We start from the raw sequence: 16334 nt of genomic DNA on the forward strand, positions 1-16334 counted from the left end.
TAAACTTTTACAAATTATATCTGTAATTAAAATTAATAAAATAGTTTCAACTTATATCCCGAATATAGCAATGTAGACAGAGTGTTCAAATTCAAAACTCTCAAAACTCAGTTAAAAAAATATATAATAAAAACAAAATAATTACTTTCCAGTTGGCGTCGGTCTTCGTATAACAAACTGCATAGCTCACGACGGTTTAGGAGAAGCCTCACAAAAATTACTAGACGAGGCAGGCTGTCCTATAGACGAGACTATATTCAATACACCTATAGTACACAAACACAAACACGAAATCGATTTCTTGGAGACCAACCACCATGATAAAATGGATCCGGACTATATTTTCAAGAACATGATGACATATCAGCACGCGGTCACGACGTTTGCGGCTTTTAAGTTTCCGGATAGGGCTAAGCTTCATTTATCCTGTGGGATAGAACTTTGTAAGGGCCCTTGTCCGAATGTCGATTGTAGATCCTTGCAAAAACCCCAGCAGACCAAGGATGGGCTGGTGAGGAAGGCCAGGCTTGATAAGGAGGCTAAAGGATTGGTGATTGATAGGTTGGAAGTGTATAATAGTATAGAAGTACTTGCCCCTAATATTGAGTTGGAAGATGAAGCTTCGATAAGAGGTGTGTATAGGTGTTAATTACGAGAGAATGACATATGAATAGTTGTCGCTTTGTTCGCTCGTTGAGGAATTTGAGTTGTTTTCTGATCATTTTCTAACTCACATTACTGCAAAGTTTGATCTAAATCCGTTCAGTAGTTTGCAAACACAAACTTCCTCATTTGCAATATTAATTGGGATATATAAAATAAATAATAATTATCCTCACTAAAAAAACTTATAACAATTTCCAGGTTCAAGAAGAGTAGAAGGAGAAGACGAATTCGTCCGCAGTTTCTCACCTGGAGACAAAACCATATGTCTATCACCGGGCAAAATGGCCCTTGCGTTTTGTATTTTAGGGATCATATTTCTATGCGCTATCGCCGTCGCATTCGCGTCGTTGGTGCGAGCGAGACGGCGCATGGCGAGAGAACAGGTGCATACATCCCTCTCTTTCTACACCGGAAGTAAGAGTATGTTCTCTTCTAGTGGTAGCAGTAGTTCTGGACTGAGCGGAAGTAAGCTGTTACTGACTGACAGTCCCTATTTAGATCATCACTCGTCGTCTAGCAATAATTGGCCATATACAAGAGCTTTTTAGTTGTAGTCTGATTTAATGATTTACTTTATATATTTATTGTTTTATTTCAATAATTTGTATGTGGGGAAATGTATTGGAATTGTGGTTATTCCAAAATATAAGATCTCAAGGCGTATATCGTATAAACTGTGACTCAATAAGAAATTTGGGCGTTGCGTGGTAAACGAAGTGTCTTAAGTAAGAGAGTATAGTGCTACTCTCTCTGTCTACTCTGCTATATGCTAGATACAGCGTGAACCATGAAGCTAAAAGAAAAGAAAAAAACGTTATGGCGACATATTTGTATTATAAATTTAATACAGCAAATACAGCGTAATTACATTTAGTAGCAAAAACAAGCAATTAATTATTAAACGTACCTGGCATATTTTTGTATGAAATATAATAAACACAAATTTAATTAACTGATTTAAATATAAAAATGTAGGCATAGAAAATCTATTTTCTACATTAAGTACTAAAAGTAACCTGACTTTGTATGTGACGAAAGGAAATTTTAAGTTTAAATCACTGCCATTTACTATTTAAATAATAATTTGTACTTAATTTATTATTAACTAAATAGAATAGACATGAGACGTTTCATATTTAAATTTATATATTTATAATATAACTTTTATTGTATACCCTACTTCCTACTATGCATCTATATGAGTAACAAGTTCATTAATAAAAGAAAATAATGACAATGATAATATAATAAAATGACAGTATAAAATATTTCATACATACAATAAGACTATCAATAGTTATAAATATAAACTTAGCCCTAATTATTTAATAGAGAATGTAATTAGTTTTATTTTAGCAGGTTATGTATAAAGAAAGCTTTATGTTATATTTTAATATAAATGACTTGAGGAGATGCTTTTGAATACAATTATTACATTTATAAAAGATTTTTATATTATTTATAAGCGCTATTTGGGTATTGGGATATACATGTTATTAAAATTTTAGTTAAATTTATTTTATACCATTAGCATTTCCTCGACTTTAGTTTTAAATTTTTTAAATCATATTTAATCAAAACTCTTTTAGGAGTTTATGTGATAATTTAAAATAATAAACATTTTTACTATTTAATTTGTCACTTTTATAATAAAATTTAAGAAAATTTAGTGTGTTTAATTGGACATAACGAAACAAGGGGTGGGGAGGGGAATTTTGTGAAATCACATTTCAAAACATAATATACAAATACAATTTCAAAATTGCTTATAATTACTACATTTGGAAATTGTAATATGATCCGCAGGGCAGATTAGTCCAACGAATGTTACCAACTGTAATAAGGAAGTGGAAGAGATCAAAAAATCATAAATCATATGAAAGAAGTTGATCCAGCTTATGTAGAGTGCTTCCGTTAGTCTCGCCGCCAATAAAATCATACTAAAATACAACATTTGGGATGATTTTATTTTCATCAAACAATCTACTCTAACAAGATTTATTAATATTGATTATTAAGAAAATATAGTTTCCCCTGACTTTAATCTCAGCGACCTTTGTGTAACTTTGTGTAACAAAGATTTTCCTTAAAATAATTGGGCACCTTTATTTACTATAAGTTAGCTTGACTTTTAAAGCCAATATACAGCATAAAGAGTTGGTGAAAATAACAGTATGATTAAAGTTGTGGGAGAATGAGCGTGAGAGTGGGAGAATGTGAGGATTACTTCTAAAAAAGCAACAATCTCTTCCGTAAACACAGATGTTTTAGAAGGGGGTTTAAATTGTATCCTATACCTTTGAATTGCTACTATTGCATGAATATGGAGTAAACTGTACCAACACAGCTTTTCTTTGAAAGTTGTGACGCATCTGTAAAAAAGAGAACATCGTTAGACCAATTTTCATGTTCCATTTTTCCATCATACAAAAAAAATTAACTACCCATTTAATTTGACCGCCGAAACTTCGGAATGCCGGTACCCGGAATGTTACCAGACTAAAAAATAAAGATTAATACTCAGATCATTCAATACTGAAATAGACAAAGACAATTTTTATTGTAAAATGTATAAAGTTCTTTATTTTTTATTTGTATTATAATAAAGATACAAGAAAAAAATAGTGGAATATTAAACACAATACTTAAAATTATTTTATCAGAGTATCCGATATATCCAAAGACAATAAATTGATTCATCTGTCGGACTCCTCCTTTCGATCTATGCCGGTGTATGACATCATGCTCTGCAAAGAACAAGCACAAAACAGAAGAACCAGATGATTTTAGCAAAATGTAACTATTTAAAAAATCCTACATATTTTTATCAATTATTTATAAGCGTGAATAATGTTCGTAATATGAAAAATCGTTTTACTTTCTAACAAAACCCATGTTGTAATAATTATAAATTAAATTTATATATTAAATTCATATAGTTTTATCAAAACTAAATCGTAAAAAAATATAGAAATGTCAATATCATTAATAAAAAAGTATTCGTTGATTGTCACTTCTCTCTGTGTTACATTTAGTCTATGCCATGGGTGGTAAGGTGATGCTTTCGCGGCGATCTATTGCCTTGCCTTGGACGCCGTGTTCGTACTCGTAGGCGCGGATGATATTTGGACGTTTCTTATATGAATAGCGATTATTTATAAGTTTAATTTTAATGAAGTGTTTGAATAGTGATTTTAATACAAAAAACCGGTTGAAAAACAATTAGTTGTGCTTCGCGTGATCTGGGTCCTCATTTCATAGGTAGCCCTGGAAACTGAGTGGTATTTTGTGAGTGTCGACGTTTATGTGTGTCATCTGTGCCGATAAATAATATATCGTTATATCTGATAAAGGTAAGCATATTTTTTTATTACTGTGTAAAAAAATTTAATTACCGTTTGTTATGCCTATTGGACTCAATTTCGACGCCCTAAGGTCAAAGGGCTAAAAAATTATTTTGACCTTATTGGCAAAGCTCATCTGATACATTGAGTTTTCATTCAGGTTTTATAATTTATAGAAGTTCTTTGTATAAATTGTAAAACCTGAATGTAGTCCTATATATGTAATATTGTAATTATAGAATTAACAATTTCAAAATAAACTGTTATAAAGGATACAGCTAATATTATTTTGCTATGAATTATATTTGTTGTTTAATTATAACATTATATACCCACTTAAGATATAATGATGTGATAAACTACCACACCCGATTATGACATAATTTCTTACAATTACATTACATATCATATAAGACTGAATTTTTATTATTAACATTTATTCTATTATTGCTTTAAACATTTTTTTCTATCAAACAAACAACTTTACAAAGTATGTCAATGTAGATTAAAGGATTAAAAAGATATACTTAAAGATGAAATAATTTTTAATAAATAAATAATAAATGTGGAATTATACAACAATTTTACATATATCATTAAAATATTAATAACATTTTTTTCATTGAACAACCATCAAGGCAACCAAAATCATTACCCATATAATCAATTTATATATAATGTTGATTTAATAGTACTAATATAATAACAGTATGCGGTCAGTTAACATTAAAGCAAGTGGATAATCAATACAGTTTATCAACCATTGCAACCAATGGTCTGTGACTATCAGGTTGCTATGCGCTTAAACAATTACATTTGTGCATTGTTGCAATATAATAGACAAGGTCGTCTTTTATGGTGATGCTGAAATAAGATTTATCTGTAATTAAAGCTTGGTTTATATATTTTTGACTGACATTTACTGTGCTATTTATGACTTGTATTTTGCAATTTTTATTGTAAAAGAGGGGGAGAACATCATTGTTAAAAAAATAATTTTAGTATCTCTACCTTTCCTAGCATTTACTTTTTTTTAGCTTTACACTGTCTCCTATGTATCTCTCTCTTTCCGCCAACTTTCGAGACACTGTCTGTTAGTTGCAGAACTCAATGCCACCCTTTGTCTTCTTGCCAGTGGAGGAATAAAAAAGACCAAGTGGGTGTGAACCCTGGGCCTGTTTACATTTAATAAACTATGAAAGTTACATTTTTAATAATATTAGATATCACACTGCTTAAAACCAATATGCAAGTTCTAGTATTTTTTATATCAAATAAAAATCCAAAAAATCTTATTTATCTAAAGCTTAGAAAATGTTACAATACCTTACCTTTTCTTTTTATATGTATGTGTTTATTAACATTATGAGTTTAATAGTTTCTGTGTCCCATGTACCTAAGTTACTAATAAAAAGTAGCGGCCCAAATGCAGCCTTGTTATTCATATTATAGTTATATTATAGCTAAATTATATAAAATATTTACATAAATTGTGTAATTGCTACCCAAAGCAGGGTGACTATTATGATGTATAACTTATGTTAGTGAAATGGTTTCTCTAAATCTGTTTGGTAGTTTTATCATGAAAGTGGAAATGTCAAATCTCACAAAGTTTACACTTAAATAATTAATAATTAATAATATAAGTTAAGCTGGATGGACCCTGATAAACAGAAAAATTTTGCATCTTTGTATTTGCATAAAAGACATAGATATATGTGAAAATTGTCAAATAATCTATTCATAACAAAAATACTTGGATGAATATTTTTGTCTTAGATTTAATATATTTTATATAAAAAAAATATAAGTTAAAGCATTATTATTCTATTTTTTTATTAAAAAAGTACAAATTTTAAACAACAACTACAAATTTTAGTCTTTCTAAACTCATTATGTGTAATTACTATAATTACTTATAGATAAATAATTTATTCTATAATTTGTAATTAAAATTCAACAAATTGATCTAACTACTATTAAATTTCATTAAATATGCTAAAATCAAATGTTAGTCATCATCTACATTCTACCAGATGGTAGATGAGATTCCAAGCACTTCAAGGACCATCATGCATAATGCAGGCTACATAAAGGTGCTGTAGCATACATAATTAAATTATCATTTGTATGACAAATAGTATTGTCTTTTAATAATGCATAGTCTTGTTTTTTTTTTTCTAAAATTAAAAATAAATTATTTATGTAATAAAATTTCATTTCACTGCTTAAAATCAAATATATCATATAGATATATATGTTATTTTTGAATTTTTTATTACTATTAAGTTAGCATAATTTTCAGTCACCCCTTTAAAGGGGTAGACAAATACCACCTCATTGATAATAATGGTTCTTGATAATTCCTCATACATTATATCACAGACGATGGCAAATGTACAAACACATGCATTTCCAACTTAGCTCTATAATATCAAATACAAAATATTTCATTTAACGTTTTTTTACACTGCTGTATAATTTTTTATATTATGAAACATACATATAATATTAAAAATCACATATACGCGCCATTTATTTTTGGTATATTACGAACGTCATTATCGTCCTCATTGTGTACTGGTAAGAGAACATTAACGGAACCTTCGTTTTTGCTATACTTAATTTTTTTTTGCATTCTGAAATCACCCTTTCCTTTCTCAGAACACTATCGATCATCGTCGTTAGAATTTTTCATACCTCTTGCTAGTAAAGAAAATGACAAGAGTGAATGACTTTCTCACTATTTTAAAGTACAGTAATGTCATACGTAAAAAATACCTTTTGGCATAGTATCTAGAAAAATATATGCGATTATTTTGATTCCCAGACAGACAGTCCAAAGTTTAATGGCATAACCACCTATTTCCCTCAGCCTGGAAATAACACAATTCCCGAGTTGGACCGCATGAGAATAGGGGTGTGAAAGACAATATACAAGGTCAAAAGAACAATAAATGCTTAGATAAAAAAAATACATAGTGATTTTTCTCGTTTTTAACGTAATCTTCCAAAATATATGCTCTACAATTTCATGTATTTAAAATTATTTCTAAACAGACGTTACAATTGTGTCCTTTCATTAATACGGAACTTGTTTAAAGTTATTAAAATCATATTAAATTAAATATGAGCAAGTCGCATTCCTTCTCATAATTATAAAACAGAAAAAAATAAATATTTTTTCTAAAACGATATAAAGTCACGACATTAATTCGCCGGTTCCGAGGGTGTATCGTGGGGTGGGAGGGGCGTGCGTGTGCTAGGGATATGCGGACCGCCGGCGCCAGGAGTTGAGGATCGATACTGCGGGCTCGACTCACTCCGTACGGACTGTGCTGCGAGGCGCTCGTGCGTCGCCCGCGCCCGACCTCTGTGCCTATACCTCTTGTATTGGAACTCTGTGCTGTGTACTTGTTTTTTGGATGTGTTGATATGAGATAAGCGTCGAATATTACTGGTATGCTTTTATTTTTTATTGATAATTTATATGTTGATAAAGCTAGGAGGGGTTATATGTCAAAAATCCAGCCGAAAAGATCAATAGTTTGACGGTGATGTCATAAGTTTAGCGTTAATTGGGAAGTCTGTAGGTGTGAGATGATTTTTTTTAACTTGTAGAGGTTACGTAGTCATGTTATCATTTTTACGCCAATTGTTTTTTTGTTAATTTTTTTCTTTTATAATTCGTATATTTTCCTGTTGCTATTTTATATAAAACGAATGTTTACTTCTAGTTGCACCCCACTATCCTATTAGAATGTAATAGAGGTTCATCCTATTAAAGTATATTGAAGTTTCCGCATACACTTGTCAATTTAATTTATTTGCCGTCTCTCTTTCCACGCCCCCCGATGACCTAGAAACTGGTGAAATAGGTATAGAGAGCAGGCGCGGACCTGGATCTATCTAGACCTAGTAGCGTTGCTGAATTCATTCCTTTTTAAAGTCACACATTTGACGACGAGACGTTTCTCATCTAGTCGTTCGCTTCTAATTACGAGGTCAATTGTAATGATCTTTGTAATCATTTTTTTTTTCGACAGTGTTTGTGGTTTAGGCTTGTTTGTGATGATTTTACAGGTCAAAGGCGTTTGTTGCTAAATTTTATTATTTTTAGTGGTCTTCCTAAATTTATATGATTTTATCTTAAAGATGTGTTTATCCTTATCATTGAATTCCCTTATCAGTCTTTTTAAATTATATTTTACATAATAAATGAAAAAGGCTGTTATCATTAAGGTGTGGACCTTAAATAGTTACCTATTGCGTGTGTATTTATACAAATAGTAGTAAAGTAATACAACTTTACTACTAATTACGTAGTTTTTAAAATTATTAAGCGTGTTTTCTTAGAAACGCTGAAAAAATGTTTAGCTTCATTAAACAGGCTTTTAATTTATTCTGCTTAAAAGTTATATAACATAAAGATAGTTAAAGATTAAGAATACTAAAAAAATACTTGCTTTTCGCGTATTTGTATTAAACATTATAAAATGTAGCATTATTAGCTTTATTGTAAAGAAACTGTTATTTCAAAATATATTAAAATAACTTGAATAAAAAGGTGGAAATCGAAGGGTAACAACATTGAAGTTTCATCTCCGCTTGTAAATTAACTGCACGATGTGGTGTTCCCTCAATATTGTCATTATATAAGGCCTTGGTTGCACTGAAGCTAGAAAATCCATGCATATGTATGGATTTTTGAGCTTTAAGCTGTATGCATTCCCCACATATCAGCCACCACGTTCTTACTAGAACGTGAGAGTAGGAACCTAGCGGAGGCATTAACGCCGTGCTTCGTTACCAGAGCAAGGAAATGAAAATATTTTCATATAAATACTTCTTCCCCCAGTGGAAATCGAACCCACGACCAGCGTTTATAGCCACGCGCTACGACGGACTCTTCATTTGTAATGTTTTGTGTAAGTAATCAAGTTTGTTTTAAGCTGAAGCCAAATACTGGTATTTAATAAAAAAATTAACTACTTAAGAATTGGTGATAAAACTTAATGACGCATTTTAAGGGTCATTACAAATTGATAATGAACAAAAAGTAGTAGACCGTGTCATGCTATGGTGATGTCATACAATGCATTTATTTTCGGTAGGTTTCAATGTTACAGTGTGACGTAAGCCTATTTTGTTTATCTTTTTATCTCGTTCCATGTAAATGTTAAACATATTCAAAAGATTTTTTTGTTAAAACGAAGGTTTTAAAATAAAAATTCTATAAAAACAATGCTACGAGGATTTGAATAAGTAATTAATTTGACGTTGTCGTGCTGCAGTCAGGATTAAGACTGCACGCAAAGTAAGATGGTAGTTGTAGATATGAAATGACATAATAGAGTGCTAATTTGTGAGGATATTTATATTTATAATATTTTTCTTAGTTTAGGTGAGACATATCTATCTTTTTGGCCAGAAAGTACTTATAAATCTATCTTAGAAAAAATGAGACATTAAGGTGTCATGACATTGTTTGTCATTAACGTTAAATATATGTACAATGTACGTATATTACGTGATACAGTAAGACGAAAACAGAAAACAACACATATAAAAAAATATTTTTCTCTTAAGTACTAATGATTACATAAGCAAAAGTAAATATACTTTATATCAACAGAGCAAATAAGATAATGATACCACATCTTTTTTTTATACGGAACTTCAATATGTGGTGCTAAGTGACTACCGTATGTGGACTTACCATACATACAATATATATATGGTAGCAGTAACGACGATGCAATTTTGAAACAGTTGTCGATCCGGTTTCGCTTGCAATACAAAATAAGAGGCGTGTATGTGCTTGCATTTGGACATTGATATGTACACTTATTTTATGTGATTTTTTACTATTATTGTAATTGTTGACAAGTTTATAATATTTTGCACACAGCAGGGTAGGCAGAGGGAACCTAGTATTAAGACACTTCGTTCCCCACTTTCAAACTTCAAACTTACCCTTTAAGTTAATGTTATATATTAACTAGCGGCCCGCTCGCAGTTTCACCCGCGTGAACTATGTTATTATTAATTTCTGTCTCCATGACTACGTCCTAGTGACGTCTATGCAAAATTTGAGACTCATAGCATTTGTAGTAACGAAGTTTCATACAAACTTTCGACCCCAAAAACAACCCTTTAGAAATCGAATATTGCAAATTCCCGTCTTAGCGAGCACCTACGTCCTATAAGTAACTCCTATGCAAAATTTCAGATTCCTAGCACTTGTAGTTTCTGAGATTTCGTGATGAGTGAGTGACCTTTCGATTTTATATATATAGATATAGATAAAATAATTCCTTCACGTTTCATATTATCAGTATTATTAGTTAATCACAAACATTTAATAATTCTGTACGATCTACGCACAAGAAAGCAAACTTTTAATATTTAGTTATGTGGTCCTGTTATCTACATAGTTTACTCAGTACTGTGTATTTGCAATTTGTTAGTGAAGAGAGTGTTTGCTAGTGAAGAGTCAATCCACCATACTTCACAAAATTCGAGACAATAAAAAAAGACAAAAAAAAACAAATACAAAAATAATTAAAACTGAACAATAACGATTAAAAGTGGGAAATGGAGTGTACGCTCTATCCCGCATACCCGTCTGTCTGCGGGATAAAGCGTGAAGCTGACTAAACAAAATATATGATTTGTCTCTGCTATTATTATTTACTGAAACAAGATAAATGTATTGCTACATAACATTGATTTTTTTTTGCTGAAGAAGAAAACAAGATGAGGGCTAATATTCTTCATTGTATAAATCTTATGGGGTTTTGCCAAATAGGGCATCTTCTATCGCTATATCTCGAACAAAAACAAATTCCGCATGTTTGATGGAAGTATTATAATTTATTTTTTAAACATCTCTATTCCTCGTAAATATATAATGTATATATTGACTATTTTTATGGAATTATATAGAAGAAATTCTTATACACTGAAAATTGCCTCTGGTTTATTGTCTAAATGTTTCTTCGGGTTTATCTGCGAAACAGCTGAACCGAATTTTATTGGAATTTTACTAAAATGTAGAGGAGATTGTGGAGCAACATATAGGATATTTTTTAACCTGGAAATCTCGCGGCATCGATATTACGCGGAAGCACCATGAAAAGGGGGGAGGTCGTGGGTGGATCTCTAGTTGTACAATGAAAAAAAATTTTTTTAGTGTTACTATTGATGGACCATTTCATATTTATCAGAAACCTTCACTCAAATGATTATAGAAAGTATAAAAAGTCAGCACTTTCATATTTGTACAACTAATAATCAAAACGTTAATACAGCTCTAACAAAAGGGCCTCACAAGTACTTACTTTCTAAAGCATTCTTATAGCATTGGTACCATTGTGGAGTACCATTCGTACGGAACTCGTTTTACTTGGGCGTAATATTTTATGGGAACTATTCGAGGAGTGTTTGGTAAATCAATATCTAAGTTCTATTAGAGAAAATAAAATATTACTTTTAGTATTGTAATAAAAACATCAGCTTTTTAATTTTCACAAGAAAACGTGAAAATTGTGAAACCGCAACTATCCCGTTGCAATTGAAAATTCATAATTTCCATTTAAAATGAGTTTCCTGTTATAGCATGTTTTCTTTTGACCGAAAGGAGGTAGTGTCGAAATTTTAAATGAGTTAAAATCGCATTTGATATTCCACTGGGAGTCCTTATTTCTACTCTACTCGGGTCGTCGACCTCGAATCCAGTCTTGTACTCGTCGGTACACGTAACCGCCTTCTGAACATTCGCCTATAACATAATATCCTGTACGGCTATGAGAGGAAATTTTGGCAAAAAAATCGATTAAAATCTTAACTTTTCTTTATAAACATCTATCTTGTAAGAAATTCCTTTATTTTAACTTTTAAAAAAGAAAAGATTTTATTTTACGTTTCTTATAAGAATTAAAAAAAAAATCTTTTATACTCTACTTGAAATCAAGTAACTACTCTAAAAGAGCAGAATAATTTGTCGGTTGCTGAGCACCAATTTGCGACAATCAAGTCGACTTACGGTCATCCTCTCGTGCTGGTTAGTGGTTACTATGATATCATCTTATGAATGAACTATGATGCAACGTATGAAGAAACAGCCGGTTGTGCCTGTTACTGAGCTCTTGTTTCAGTTCTGTTAACTATTGTTGTATTTGGCTTGGTGGTTTAATGTTTTTTTTTTAAAGTAAATTCTTTTAGTTATTTTTTCTAAATTTTTCTCTATAAAAAAGAAATACTATAGGATTTACGGTTTGGGCTATATTCATGGATTTATATAAATAGTAATTACTTTCTATGGTCATGTTTTATTTGATGTATAGAATATAAAAAATAAAAACTCATATAGTAATTAATAACTGATTTCGCGATATGGTATCACCACTCTACCGCATACAAACAGTATCGTTGAAAATGTTTCACATTTGCTCGTTTCATCTCAAATAATATATATGGCAGCGAGGTCGCGCTCGGACAACACACACTCAGACCTTGTGCTTCATACAAAACAAACAGTTCATTTTAACTTTCTAAGAATTCGTTTACTTCTATATATAGCTAACACCTATATGTACAGAAGTTCGTTTCCGAGCATGTTTAATATCTGTCGTCGCATCAAAACTGGCCTATATTTGCGTATACAGACATACAAGCTTAATTATTATTAATATATATATAAGGTTGCATTCGCTATGCAGATAGCGTTCACAGTTTATATTACATTGATTGAGGCCATATCAATTAGTGAAGACTTACTAGTTTAATTGTAGCGTAGGTATGTATGGAAAAATTGTAGTTTGTATGCATTTGAATAATTTTAGTTTTGTCATGTTATTGTTTATGCTACATTTAGTTTAACAATTTCTGTTTTTTTTTTTTCATTGTTGAATTTGAGGCCAGTTGTGGTGCAATGGTGTAAGCATGTGATTGTAAATATGACAGGTTGTGGGTTCAATACCCACTCGAGGAAGTGAAATATTTATTTACGTTTATATTTCCATTTCTTCGCTCTGGAGTCAAGGCAAGGCGCGGCGTTTAGTTTTGCCACTCAACATACAATGCCTCCAAAATTCGGAGGAAAGTAGGGAGTGGAGTGGCTCAACACTAAGCCCCTTCTGGCGATCCTGCTACATGCTGGCTGCTGGCTACAACATGAAGCTGATAAAGATATTTTTCATTGTTGATAAGCAGAACTACGTCCACCCCCTTTTTATAGCTGATGTCTGATGTTTTTCGTTAAATTTCATTGGTAGGCTGACTTTTAAGGTTTCTTACTTATTAAGAACCCTTACAACTATATCATGTCCGGTGATTACTGTGCACGTCTGTTAGAAAGCTTAGCCCCTTTTTGTTTATAACACTAACGAAATTAGAATCGATTCTACCACAATATACTGTACCTACCTATGGAATATGGATAGGTATTGATTGTAATCAATGAAAACTAGAGTTTTTCCTAAACCCTGATATTAATAAAAGAATCTTTCGTTTAATAAAAAAGTATTTTTATTGCTGTCTTATCGAAACACAATTAAAAATACTTTTTCCACATAAAAAAATATTTATCAAGTAAGTAGTAGGTTATCCCGAGAGGATGTTCCAATTATAATTTTATATTCGAACATGAAAAATAAAATAATATTTTCAAGTGTTTTTTGTTGCGCTTTCAATAGGTAGGTAACTAAGGCATGTCATAAAAATATTAAGTTTATTTTTTATTATACGACTTACAGAACAGTATTAAGGTACTATATATGTTATGTATGTATATCAGGCCAATATAGCGCAGTGGGACAGCATCACACTAAACACGGTGGTTGTGGATTCAATTCCTTTTCAGGTCAATGAATTATTTACATGAGGCTCTTTCTACCTCTTATAATAATGTAAAAAAGTATTGTACTAAAAATTTGTAGTGTCATATATTATTTTTAATTAAAAAATGTAAAACAAATGTAGATTATGAGTATCTGTTTCATATTTTGTAATCAGATATTCAATGATAACCGCCGACCGCGTTGCCAGTTGTATATAGAACACTACTGCATATTTTTATTAAATGGTTGCTAATGGAAACAGTCGCTGTTGCCTTGCAGGCATAAATATACCTTATTTAGTCTTATTTGATCAATTTATACAGTAAAATCTTAAATTTTCACTAATACTCATTTAGAATTTAATAGCTTCTAGGGTGAGCAGAGGGAACCTTATGTTAAAACACTCCGTTCTCATTAACAAGCTTCCTTTCCCGGTTCCCCATCTTCCGCCAATTTCTGGAGACATTGCGTGTTGATTGACGGAACTCAACGTCGCGCTTTTGCCTCGACACCAGAGCGAAATTAAAATATTAAATGTCCAATTTCCTCGAGACGGAATCGAACCTGTAAAAATGAAAATCAACCTGAAGCATTTACTAGTCTCTTCTAATATTTCATAAACGTTGTTGTTAATTTGAGCTAAGTAAGCAATCTTTTGTTTATAATCATTAATGTGTGTGTTATATTGACCCAAATAGCCGATAGCGTCATCAGTATTACACTAGAACGTTAAGAACGTGTTGGGCGTGGTCGGTGCACTCGCCATGTCAAACTTGATTTAATATGATTGCTTTTTAAAAAAAAACAGCTTCACTTGTATCCCGCACACAGCAGGCTAGGCAATGGGAACCTAGTGTTAAGACACTCTGTTGATCATTTTTCGTTTTTCGAATCTTGAAGCCATTGCGTGTTAAGTGGAGGATCTCTATACCAGAGCGAAGAAATGAAAATAAACATTTAAATTAATGTTTCATTTCCTCGACCGGAGATTGAACTCACAACCAGTCGCGTTTACAGTTACACACTTTAGCCGCTGCGCCATGACTTGCCTCAAACGACCGATTGATTTCAATACGATTGCTATTAATCACCCATTAAAGATTGATTACACAGCATCGACGACAGTTTAGAGAACTTTAGATTAATAGCTAGAGGAATAACAAAATGAAGTTGTCTTTGAATATGTAGTTATTTAATTTTTTAACACTAGCACGAAAATATTGTAGAGTTCCTTAAGCCTGGTTTTTATTTTATGGAATAAATAAGGCAAACGAGGTATAGGGTAGAAAATATTTTATGTTTATTAGAGCTGATAATTTATTATAATATTAATATCCAATAAATTTTATTATAAAGTTTAAAAGTTAGCGGAGTGCATGTGTCTCTACAAAACCGGTCAGACGCTCGCACATCACTGGCCTTCGCTACATTGCGGGGAGTCGACAACGCCCGGTGACGTCACCACGCTTATGTCATATTATTACCATTTACCACTGTTAGTTGTTACGTACAATGCCAAATAGACCTGCAAAATTTTAACTGATTCTTTGACTGAGATACGTTTTTAATAGCTGGGGATGACTTATCAGTACTTTCATTTTAACGCTGTATTCAGAACGTAGCAGAATAGATAGAGACCTGGGCACGTAGTGTTAAACCCATTTCCCTCTTTTGCCGAAATGTCTTAAACATTACCAGTTAAATTGTGGAACTCGCGTTACCAGAGCAATGAATAAATTAAAGATATAATTTCCTCGAGTGGGAATAGAACTCACAACCTGTCGTGTTGACAGTCAGACTCTTGTACTGGCCAGGACTGGTCATAAATACAGTTTCTCACTAACAATAATAGCCAGTAGTCAGTCAGTGCATAATAACACGCTCAAGACGTATATTTCTTATTCACACGAAAGTCTTACACGTTTATGGTCCATTGGAGAACGCAATTTTCTTAGGAGCAATGATGATTCGTTCTGCATGGATAGTTAGCGTTGCATAGACATAAAAGCAGTTAATGTGCACCAACGACATGGGAAACTAACTTGCGTTAGAGCAATTGTTGTTAGAAATGGGGGCTAATGGGGGAAAAATTACGTACTGGCCTAGGAAAATTCAAGAAATACTGAACTAGTTTTAATAAAAATATTTTATTTTATAGTAGGAGGTATATATAATAATAATAGCTAAATATATCTCTAGACAAGAACTATCTATCTATCTATATTTAATATTTTGATTTCTTCGCTTACGCTGGAGGCCTCAAAACGAGAAGGCCTCCAGAATTCGGCGGAATTTGGAGATGTGAGTTTCCTAACACCAGGTTCCCTCTGTCTACCTTGCTATGTGCCGAATACAGAAACTGTAATACACCGTAATTTTACAAATTAATATTTTCACGTTCCTAAGCAAGTCTTTGACGACTGGCAACTAATGAAATCCATCCTGCCGACTAGAGTTCAGTGCCGACACCCACGCGCGGTCT

The 16334-nt window shown here is 32.0% G+C and overlaps 2 protein-coding genes across 11 annotated transcripts in view; both read left to right on the forward strand.

Moving 5' to 3' along the window:
• LOC146530705 (uncharacterized) overlaps positions 1-2213 on the forward strand; it is a 28818-nt gene extending 26605 nt beyond the window's left edge. Inside the window, exons 6-7 of the mRNA XM_085198963.1 lie at positions 153-632; positions 865-2213. Of these exons, the coding sequence (XP_085055089.1) occupies positions 153-632; positions 865-1214 (830 nt within the window). The 3' untranslated portion in view covers positions 1215-2213. The remainder of the gene's footprint in view (positions 1-152; positions 633-864) is intronic.
• A 1519-nt stretch (positions 2214-3732) lies between these two features.
• LOC146530706 (spectrin beta chain-like) overlaps positions 3733-16334 on the forward strand; it is a 48023-nt gene continuing 35421 nt past the window's right edge. For 4 of the 10 annotated variants that reach the window (XM_085199308.1, XM_085199304.1, XM_085199307.1 and 1 more), the window contains exon 1: positions 3737-4019. The gene's annotated coding sequence lies outside the window, so the exon portion shown is untranslated. Of the gene's footprint in view, positions 4020-7317; positions 7471-16334 lie in introns of those variants that run through there. The other 6 variants (XM_085199311.1, XM_085199310.1, XM_085199312.1 and 3 more) reach the window with 4 other exon arrangements.

The sequence above is a fragment of the Heliconius melpomene genome, chromosome 16, assembly GCF_056956725.1.
Source record: "Heliconius melpomene rosina isolate 202511_hmr_F chromosome 16, ASM5695672v1, whole genome shotgun sequence".
NCBI lineage: Eukaryota > Metazoa > Arthropoda > Insecta > Lepidoptera > Nymphalidae > Heliconius > Heliconius melpomene.